Source organism: Juglans regia, chromosome 5 (assembly GCF_001411555.2).
Source record: "Juglans regia cultivar Chandler chromosome 5, Walnut 2.0, whole genome shotgun sequence".
In the NCBI taxonomy this organism is placed as follows: Eukaryota; Viridiplantae; Streptophyta; class Magnoliopsida; order Fagales; family Juglandaceae; genus Juglans; species Juglans regia.
Genome location: NC_049905.1, coordinates 7,431,146 through 7,442,805, shown reverse-complemented (window position 1 = coordinate 7,442,805; position 11,660 = coordinate 7,431,146). Strand labels below are relative to the sequence as shown.

Sequence of the window (11,660 nt, the reverse complement as noted above, 5' to 3'; positions counted from 1 at the left end):
AATAAAAAAAAATATTATGCTATGAAAAATATTTGCATAAACACAAATGTCTAATGATATACCATCCTCTAAATAAATAGAAATGTCACGTGTCCGTTTTCAAGGACCACCTAATAATTGTTGATTCATGAACTTGAAAAGTCGTGGTTGACGGCATTTATCGATGAATGGCAGTACATGAGTGACATGTAACTCTCAAGATATGGGAATACTACGTACAAGTCAAATAGTAGTTTAAGTTTTTGATCTTTTGCTCGTAAAACTCCTTAATATCATATTCACTTCCAAATTTTATTTAAATATATTTTATTTTATTTTAAATTTTAATTTCAATTCAACTGATCTCATCTGTAAAAATAAAAAACAAACGGGAAATTTTTCTTATCATATTCATAGAGATTATAATCAACATAAAATCTAAACTTGAACACCCCATATCAATTTGAGTTTGGATGCATCATGCATACAGCTTTCAGGTATAAAATTTGATGATCATGATCACAAAACTGCAAAGGTAGCTAATCATGCACGTACGTGCATAAATATTTCCTGATCATGATGATCAGCAATTGAAAGGAGGAAGATCGGGATCATCGTGGAAAGGCAGCTGCATCGACGTCGACGACATCTTAGCATTATAATTGATCACAAAAACACAACTGCCAAAGATCAAGAACCCTACTGTATATCCTGCAATCGCAGCAAGCAGCACCCCAACATTCATTGACATGACAGCCAGCATTGCCAAATACGCCATTCCCACCCGAATCCCATGCATGCCTGTTTGCAGAAGTCCCGCCGTGATCTTATCTGTGCTGCAGCTGGATTTAATGATCTTCGTGTGCGAAAGCCACTCTACCGCAAAACCAAGCACAAAGACTAAAACCAAGGCTAATATGTAGGAGCTGAAGCTTTGTCCTGGCCAACCTGAGAAGATCACTTGAGTGTAATTGCCCCAGAAAAATGTAATTTTCTGGGTTTTCATTTTTCAGTGTATAATTTTGATTTATACCCTCTCATGAGCTCTTTTTTTCCCTATATTAATGATGGGTAGAGAGGAGATTAGGAATATAAGGAGGTCATGATGGGGGTGGGTTTTGGGCGGTGGCTTGTAGTACCAAAAGCTAATATCTCTGTACTTACTTGCTGAGATGTACTGCTTATGCATTGTTACTTGCTTGGATGTACTTCAAACTTCAATATCCAGTTTATATGTAGCAAAATTCTATATAAAATGGATAGCCAATACTCACACACTATACATAATTTTTTAATTTTTAATTTTTTTCTCTTACCAAATCTATACAGATAATTTTTCGTTTTATCGACCACTTTTTTCTCTGCAGTAAGCCCAGTACTCTCATAGTGTTGAGGATCGTGGTGCCGTCTGCATGTGTTGTACTACCCAAGAAATCCAGTCTTTATACAGTACACATTCAAATTTTCAATGTCATTTTTCTGTTTTTCTAGATCTTTTATTTTTAATTTTTGTGGAGTAAGAAAACCGATATTGGGTTAGACAAATTAGTCCAATATTACCTTCTCATTTTCTCCTTTTATTTTGTTTAAAAATAATGTTTTTTTTTTTCCGTTAAAGAGTGGGAGGGGGCAGACAGTATAGCTTCCTCATCTGGACGTGACCATAAGGGCCTCCACTCACTCTGGCATATTCGGTTTGAACCATAACTATCACTACAACAGAATGTGTATTTTGTGACAAAGGAAACTGTCACAAAAAAATGGCAAACCGTCACTAAACATATTTGGTGACGGTTTGAAACCGTCACCATGACCGTCACGTAAAGTGCGTCACAGAAAACATTTGTTGACGGTTTACTGTTCAACCGTCACAAAAAATATTTTTAGTGACGGTTGGAAGTGTTCCGTTCGGTACAACGTTCGAACGTTCCTTTTTTTGTGACGGTTATGAACTGTCACAGAAAATCACGTTCGGACGTACAATTAAACGTTCGGACGTTATACCCGACCCGATTGGCGTTCGAATGAGAGAAGTTGACGTTTGTTGTATATCGTTCGAACGTATCATATTTACGTTCGCATGTTAATGCGTCCGAACGTTAATTACAATAAACGTTCGAATATTTGTTCGAACATAAACGTAAATGTTCAAACGTAGCGCGTTTAATGTTCAGACGTTATTTCGAATGTAAACGAAGGAGCGTCCGAATGCAAGTTCTTTGTTCGAACGTTAGTCGGTTTAACGTTCGAACGATTCAATTGTATTTACGTTCGAACGTTTGTTACAGTGTGAACCAACGTTCGAACGATTTTTATTTACATTCGAACGTACAGATCAGAAATACTAATTTCATAAAATTTAAAAACAAAATACCAATGGTATCATATTACATACCCAATTAACAAGTAACAATGTCTTATAAAAGTACAAAATTAGATATTAAAACTAGTCAGAAATATTGATAAAATTTATTTCTTCTTTTTCCCTCGCCCACGGGGATTCTGTTGCAACGACATAACACGCTCCATTTGCACCATCATCTCTCGTTGCACTTGCTCTTGCACTTCACTGCGTATTCTTTCCTCCTGGTCTCTCTGTTGGTCCTGCAAACGCGTCTCTAAATGAGACTGTCGTTCTAAGAGAGACTCTAACTCTTGCTGTCTCGACCTCATATACTCATTCTCACGCCGTGCAGCTTCTAAATCTGCTGTAAGATTATTAATTTGTGAAGCCGATGAGGTTGAGGAGGATGAACATTTATGCTTGATAGATCGTCCCAAACCTCTTGCCATACTAGACTGCGGCCCGAGCACTTGGGTGAATATGTCTATGTCACTAGGAGAGGATTCCGCAGAAGTCGACTGCATCTCTAACATTTTGTTCTGCAATTTAAAAGGTAATGATCGTAAATAATTAGTAACGTATTAAAAGACATAGAAATAAGAAATAAACTATTAAAATGTTCTATAAAAAATTTATTTAACAAAATTAACACTGCTTACATAATTATCTGCAGCGACAGGATCCATCCACTCACTATGCTCATTAGTGTGAGTAGCAGCATAGACATGAATGAGGGAAAAGTTTTCAGGATCATCACGTTTCTAACAAAGCGACAATATTAGCAATTTTAAAAAGATAATGTTAGTACTTATCAGAAAGAATATCAGGAAAATAAATGAATTCTATAATTTTTTAATTACCATTTTTTCAGCAAGACGGTGGAATGACCTTGAACCGGCACGATGGTGGACAGTCAGAACGGATCTATTCTGTGCATTTGTAGAACTCAAGTGCTACAAAATATATTAAAAATGTTAATTGTAATATGTATACATATAATGTATAAAACGAATATGAATGTAAATAATTAAAAGATATAAATGTAAAATACCTGATAATCTGGAGATGCGAAAAGATCACAACACTTTCTCCAATCATCTAACTTCATCTGCTGAAAAGGAGACTGCGCAGCCTCTTCCAACGTCTCAAACTTCTTGAAGTGGTCATGACATCGTCCTTTGTGACGTCGGATTAGTGTAGCCATCAACTCATTCATGGTTTTCAAATCCTCGCTACGGCCAAAGTCGAGGTCGAATTCATCCTAACAAGGGAATCAGGTAAAAAATATAATATATTAATCTAAGTGAAAAAAATGTACTGAAAAGTAAACTCACCAGCACACGACTTCGAATGTGCTCCTTAATCTCATTCGGAACATCTCGCCATGAGCGCACATAAAATGGAGCATAAGCTCGAACTACTGTGCCAATATAGGAGGAAAGCGCTGCTGCACTATCATCCACTCCTCCAGTGGAATTATCAGGAATTGTGACCTTCAGTTTACCGTGCCTTCTATTTTTTTCAAGAGAGATTCCACGTGTATAGCCACGACCGCGACGTGCAGATGCATCAACTACATGATAATAATAGATATACTATAATTATAATTATATAGTTATTGAGAAAAAAGTATTAACTATATATATAATTATCAACGACAATATTTCCTTACTGGTAGGTGTCGACTGGCTGTTGTTCTCTTCTGTGTTAGCTTGATCTTCAGGAACGGATTCCTCGAGTGGGGAGTCCTCAATGGATTCAGGACTTGGACTTGGCGGAGGCACATTTCTTCGTTGTCGTTTTGGCGGCATTCTTTAAAATAATTAATTATATCAAAGAAAATTAATTAGAAGAAATTATGAAAATTTAAGATATTTTATAGTCACCTATATAAATAAAATATTTAGTACTTTTACTCTTCAGATGAATTTTCCATAGTTGTTTCAGAATCTCCATCAATAACATCTTCATCATCATTATCCACCTCCTGCCCGGATTCTGATTCGTATTCATCTTCTGACTCGTCTTCTTCATCTTCCTCCAAACTGACTTGAATTGAATGATCATTTAATACAGACGGGTCGAGATGTACGGGTGGGACATCATCTCTACACAAGGGGAGCAACTCGAGTGCACCGAGGTCAACAAACAAGTTAATACCCTCTCCATCTTCCTGGTATGCCTCAACAATCGGATTGTCATCTTCATCTCCACTATTCTCGTAATCTGCACTCGTTCCTGCTTCATATATATTTCGAGGAACAAATTTTTGTACGACTCGCCAAGTTATCTCCCCACTATCTTCATCAGCACTTTTCATTGGATCAATCAAGTAATAGACTTGGGTAGCTTGACAAGCCAATACGAATGGATCATCTTCGTACCATTTAGATGCAGTATTGACACTCGTAAAGTGATTATCCCTATGTATCGAAACCCGACCACCGCCTAGATCCCACCAATCACATTTGAAGACATATGTTACAGACCCACCCAGATATTTCAATCCGATAATATCACGTATGACACCATAATAGTCAATATCATCTGTTCCATGACTCCCCTCGACCAACACACCACAGTTTTGAGTCTTTCTATTACGTTCACGGTCCAAAGTATGGAATCTATAACCTCGAACCGTGCATGCAGTATATCGAAGTGCTCTATTTGAGGGACCACGGGCCAATGCATACAATTCAGAAGAAATTGATCCGGGATCACGAGCACGTTGTTCCAAAATCTAAAAATTGAAATAGTATATATTTATTATTTTATTATCCAGAGTTAAAAATTTCACAATATAACATATATATAATTTTAGTTCATACACGTTCTTCAAACCATCCGAGAAATTCTTCCTCGTGTCTTGCCTCTATATTTTCTACGCCTTCCGTTCTAAGTTTGTCCATGTGGTCACTGTTATAACATATTGCAAAAGAAGTATATTTTAAGCACAACAATTCTAATTAATTTAAAGAAAACTATAATTATTCAAATAAATTAAATGACATACCTAAGATAATCATCAATCTCTCGGCAGTTATTTAGCACATACCACCGAACCTTACCCAACTCTCCATCAATTAAATCGTAACCTGTTTGTGCACCCAAGGGTTATACTATAATAATATTATTGTGATAATAATATTTGAAATTTCAAAGGTTATACTATAATTTTAATTATTATAATTCTTAAAGAGTTACTTTTATGCTTGTTATTACTTATATATTAATTATTATTATAAATATTTAATTATCATACTTAAATTTCAATGGTTATACAATAATTTTAATTATTATAATTCTTAAAGAGTTACTTTTATGCTTGTTATTACTTAATTTCAAATATTATTATAAATATTTAATTATCATACTTAAATTTCAATGGTTATACAATAATTTTAATTATTATAATTCTTAAAGAGTTACTTTTATGCTTGTTATTACTTATATATTAAATATTATTATAAATATTTAATTATCATACTTAAATTTCAATGGTTATACAATAATTTTAATTATTATAATTCTTAAAGAGTTACTTTTATGCTTGTTATTACTTAATTTCAAATATTATTATAAATATTTAATTATCATACTTAAATTTCAATGGTTATACAATAATTTTAATTATTATAATTCTTAAAGAGTTACTTTTATGCTTGTTATTACTTAATTTCAAATATTATTATCACAATTTTTCAAATCCATATCACAACATATTCACAATAACTCACAATATATTCACAAAATAACATGCCACATGTATTAACATATTTCTAAACTTGAGTAAGCAATAAACATGTATTAACAAAGCCTAATGACAATATATTTCTAATAATAAACACAATATTTCAAATTTATATCACAACATATTTAAAATAACTCACAAATTATTTACAAACTATACAAACAATAATCACAATATGATAAAAAGAGTTACTTTAAAATAACATGCCACATGTATTAACAAAGCTTAAGGACAATATATTTGTAACAATGTAAACATATTCATTCATATCATTCACAAATAATAATTTAAATATTTCAAGTCCATATCACAATAACTCACAATATATTCACAAAATAACATGCCACATGTATTAACATATTTCTAAACTTGAGTAAGCAGTAAACATGTAGGGAAACAAAGCCTAATGACAATATATTTTTAATAATAAACACAATATTTCAAATTTATATCACAACATATTTAGAATAACTCACAAACTATTTACAAACTATACAAACAATAATCACAATATGATAAAGAGTAAGCATCAAATCACAACAACATATTGATAAAGTTTAGAAATATACCTAGCACTCACAATATCCTCTTACAAATCAAAATCTTCAAACTTCCCAAAACAAGCAATCCTTCAAAAAAATACAACACAAACTTATTAGAAATATTTTATAACAAAAACACATTCTATAAATATCATAAAATTTAAATAAAGACAAGAAATAAAAATATTATCTTACCAAAACTCAACTCTCTCTCACTCTCTAACTCAACTCTCTCTCACTCTAACTCTCTCTCTCTCTAACTCTCTCTCTCTCTCTCGTCGAAATCTCTCTCTCTCTCTCTCTCTTTCTCTTTCTGTTGCGCGCACGGGAGAAAAGAAATAATGGGCATCCTCCCGTGCGCGTACTGATTAAGTTCTAAAATTATTAGTTTAAACGTTCGAACGTTAACTTCAAACGTCCGAACGTTAATTCTAAAATTATTCCAGCCCAGAACGTTCGGACGTTTAAAATACACGTTCGAACGTACCCTTCTTATGATATAACATGAAATCTAGCGGGAAAGTTCCCGCACTTTCCTCATATATGTTCGAATGTATCACAATTTTTCATTCGAACGTTCGTAGATTTATAGATAAACGTTCGAACATACTACTTAAACGTCCGAACGTACATTTCATGAAAGTGTTACCATATTTGAGCGGGAAATCTCCCGCACTAATTTAACTAACGTTCGAACGTTGACGGATTTGATGTTCGAACGTATAGTATAAACGTCCTTACGTCTGAATAATCACACAGATACCTTAATCAAGCGGGAAAATTCCCGCCTTTTAGTTTAACGTTCGAACGTTAACTTCAAACGTTCGAACGTAAGATTCCTACTATACTTAACTTATAGTATAATATATATACTACATTGTATAGTATTTTGTGCATAATATAATTTATATATTATGCACAAAATATGTGTTTTTCTAAATTACTATATATGTATTTTTCTATATATTAATTATTTAAATTTTATACAAATATATCTTATATAATTAGTTAAACTCAATAATATACTAGTTAAATAATATATTTATACTATAATATATAGACTAAATTTACTAATAATAGTTTAGTATATGACTATATGTAAATATCATACTACTAAAAATTTACAATATTACTACCATGTTGTTCTAAATTACTAATGTATAAATATAATAGCATGTAATACTAATGTATATATAATATACTATAAACACTAAGATGCATAATAACATCAACATGTAATATTGCAATACATATACTAATGGATAAACACTAATCTATAAATTTATAATAACATATAATACTAATGTATAATAACTAAAGTATTATTCATATCAATTTTATATAACAATATCTTGTATTAATTATATTTTTTGACCTAATAAATTCTCAACATATTCATTTTGATAAACATATTAGTAATTCTAATATACATTAGTATAATAATTAGATTTATGGCCTAATACTAATACTATTAGTAAACCACTTTAAGCCTATATATAAATTACTATATAAAGCTCTATAGTATTAATTACTAATACTATATTACTATGTGATACTATTAACTATAGTGATATATTAGTATTAGACATTAGTATACTAATACTATCAGTGATATAGCTAGTGTAATATAATAATATTTATACTAATACTATTATATAGTTATATTAAATTAAAATCACTATAGCAAATATTAATATATAGTTATGCTAATCGCTATAACTAATACTAATACTAATATAGACTATAGTTATAACTTATAGTATTATAACTTATACTAATATATTATATAGTTATACTAAATCACTATAACTAATACTAATATAGTTATACTAATCACTATAATAGTGATATAGTATTAATATCACTATTAGTATAATACTATAATATATAGTATTAATAATAACTAATACTAATATAATTATTAGTATAACTAATATTTATATATATTAATATATATATCAAGTATAAGAGATTAGAGATTTAATATATATATATATATATATATATCAAGTATATTAGTTTATTATTAATATTTCGGTGCTTTTTTTTTAATATTCATATATAATAATATATATCATATATTTTTTTTTATAAATTTTCATATATATATAATATATAAAATAGATTTATATTAGTTAGTATACTACTATACAATACGGCGTCGTTTCTATTGCAATAGGACTTCTTTTTAATTTTTGAATGCATGTTATTATGTTACTTGTTTTATTTAGTTGTATTTTTTGTTATAATCAAAAGTTTAATTAATTTAGATTGTAATGTTAAGAAAATTGAAATTTAAAAGCTCACAATTTTTTTTAAAAAAAAAAAAGTAGGTCAAATATGAAGTTAAAAAAGATAAAAAAAATAATAAAAAAATCCGACTCCGCTCCGACAAGTCGGAGTCGGAGTCTGAGCGGATTTTATATGTTTCGGAGACTTTGTCGGAGGTCGGATTCGACCTCCGACAAAGTCGGAGTCGGAGTCGGAGGTTGGGCCCTCCGACTCCGAAAGTGTCGGTGCTCAGCCCTAACAACATGTATAAACATATTGTTAAACTTTATAAATATAAGAAGCACTCACAAAAAAACCAATAATCTAATTGTCAATAATATTATATAACATCCTAATATATAACTTAAACATTTATAATATAATATATTATATTGACAAACGTTCGAACGTAATAATAAGTACGTTTGAACGTTCTATGTATATAAGGCCAAAACCGAACGTCGAAACGCATTTCCCTGCCCGTATCCATCGTCTTCTCTGTTATTTGCCGCCATGCCGCCGTCACCGCCGCCGTCAACTCCGCCACAACCGTCACTAAAAGGTAGACATTCATCTTTTATGCAAATAACATGTATTTTATTGAGATTTAGATTGACATTTGGATTGAGTTTGGTTTAAAACCGGATAAATATTACCGAATTTTCAACTTCATTTTCCGGCCACCACGACCAGTCATTGGCCGAATAGTCACCGTAGAAATGTTTCTTGAAGTGTATACTTCATTTACATGGTGACATTTCGGCATTTAGACCCTTGTAGAGAAATTTTTGAGATTTCAATAATGGTTGAGTCGACTCAGCCATTCTGCGTCGAAACGTTCGAACGTTTCACCAAGACATTCGAACGTACGACGTTTAAATTACCGAGCCGTTACGGCTTCCACGTTCGAACGTTAATCGTCTTATATTCGGACGTGAATATTATTAAACGACATACGTTCGAACGTGAATATTTACTTTCGCACGTAAATCACATACGGTCGGACGTTTAATTATAACATCCGAACGTAGTGATTTTCTACATTATTCATGCTTCGACGTTCGGAAGTTCATATTTACGTTCACACGTAAAACAAATACGTTTGAACTTAAATTCGAACGTATTTGTTTACTGCTTATGTTCGAACGTACATCTGTACATTCGAACGTATTTGTTTTACGTTTGAACGTAAATTTATTTACATTATTTTACGTGCGAACTTATAAGTTAACGTCCGAACGTTTTTATCTTTAACGTTCGAACGTTAAAGATAGAACGTTCGAACGTTAATCCAGAGCATCTTAAAATTAATACAAAAAAATGCATTATTCTAAATAATTTTTTTTCCTTTTCTATTTTCAGGATATGGCTCTTCCACTGCATACACGAAAACGAGGGAGGGAAGGAGCCACGTCGGACACTGCCCGTATCGGAGCTCGTACTGTTATGGTAGAGAGAGAGGTCTTAATTAATGAGTTCGACGAACTCTGTTGGCAGCAGACGAACCTAAGAGATATTTTCCTCAGTAGAGACTGGGGAAATATCTGCACATTGAGGGGGAAGGTATACCCCTCAATGGTTCAAGAATTCTATATGGGGATGTGTGACATGCCTCCGGATGCATCCTCTCACACCGTGACTGTACGCGGTGTTTCCATTGAGGTATCGACAGATGTCATTGGCGAGCACCTCGGGATTCATCGAGGAGTTGAGACATTTACACACTCAACACCCCGTGAGGATGTAGGCACTTCTACATCATCTACTGGCCGGGGATGTGAGCCAGCATCAGCCAGAGATGCAGGCCAGTCAGAGGCTGAGGATACTGGCGTCGACGCTCGGGATGATGACCGAGACGAGGATTTCTACATCCTCACCGGGAGGGATCGCATGCAGATCGAGCGGAAGAACGCCTTCAACCAGAACCATTTGCTGCATTTCTTCCGCATGTTGCACCTTATTGTTGCAACAAATGTCGATCCTGTGGCTCATAAAACCACATTTAGTCGGCTTCGGGCACAATTTTTGATACGAGTGGCACGTGGAGATCCTATAGATTTGCCACTGCACATCTTTGAGAGGATCCGTTACGAGGCGAGCATCGTCTCCACGGATAATCTCCCATACGGTGTCCTAATCAGCCGACTATTACTTGCACGGGGAGTGTCGACCCAACCAGAGGAGCGGGTCAAAGATCAGATGAGCCCCCTCGACATGACCATGCATCGACGTAGCATTGGACAGGCGAGGGGACGTCAGCCACCTCCTGTGGAGGATCTAGTTCCTCCGACGCAGCCTGAGCCAGGTCATGTCGGGAGTAGTAGTCAGCATACGCCGAGTACATCTGCAGGAGATGTGCGGCTTACTTGGGTTGATGCGGTCATCTCACAGCTGACTGCGCATATCGATCATAAGATCGATCAATCGCTCGAGGCTATATTGGTGTCTGTTGCCGAACTCACCCATCGTGTAACTATCCTCAGCGACAAGGTTGATACCTTGACTGAGGAGGTACGGAGTTTGACTTTTGCGGATAATGTTATCATCTGACTGTTGTTTACTACATTCTATCAAATTTTGTATTTTATTTTTAATATTTGTAACGAAAAATATTATTGAATATTTTTATCGTTTTTTAATTTCAATTTTTAATCTTCTTTGATGTTATAATTTTCAACTTTAATACTAAATCACTGCATTTCAAATATATATAAATCAATAATATATATTTATATATTACAAAGCGTGTATATATAAATATATACAATTCAAT

The 11,660-nt window shown here is 33.2% G+C and overlaps 1 protein-coding gene across 1 annotated transcript; it reads right to left on the bottom strand.

Moving 5' to 3' along the window:
• Positions 1 to 366: 366 nt before the first annotated feature.
• LOC109015685 (copper transporter 6-like) lies at positions 367 to 1,060 on the bottom strand. The gene has a single exon (XM_018998151.2). The coding sequence runs from the start codon at positions 983 to 985 to the stop codon at positions 563 to 565; it is 423 nt and encodes a 140-aa protein (XP_018853696.1). The 5' UTR covers positions 986 to 1,060; the 3' UTR covers positions 367 to 562.
• Between the last annotated feature and the right edge of the window lie 10,600 nt (positions 1,061 to 11,660).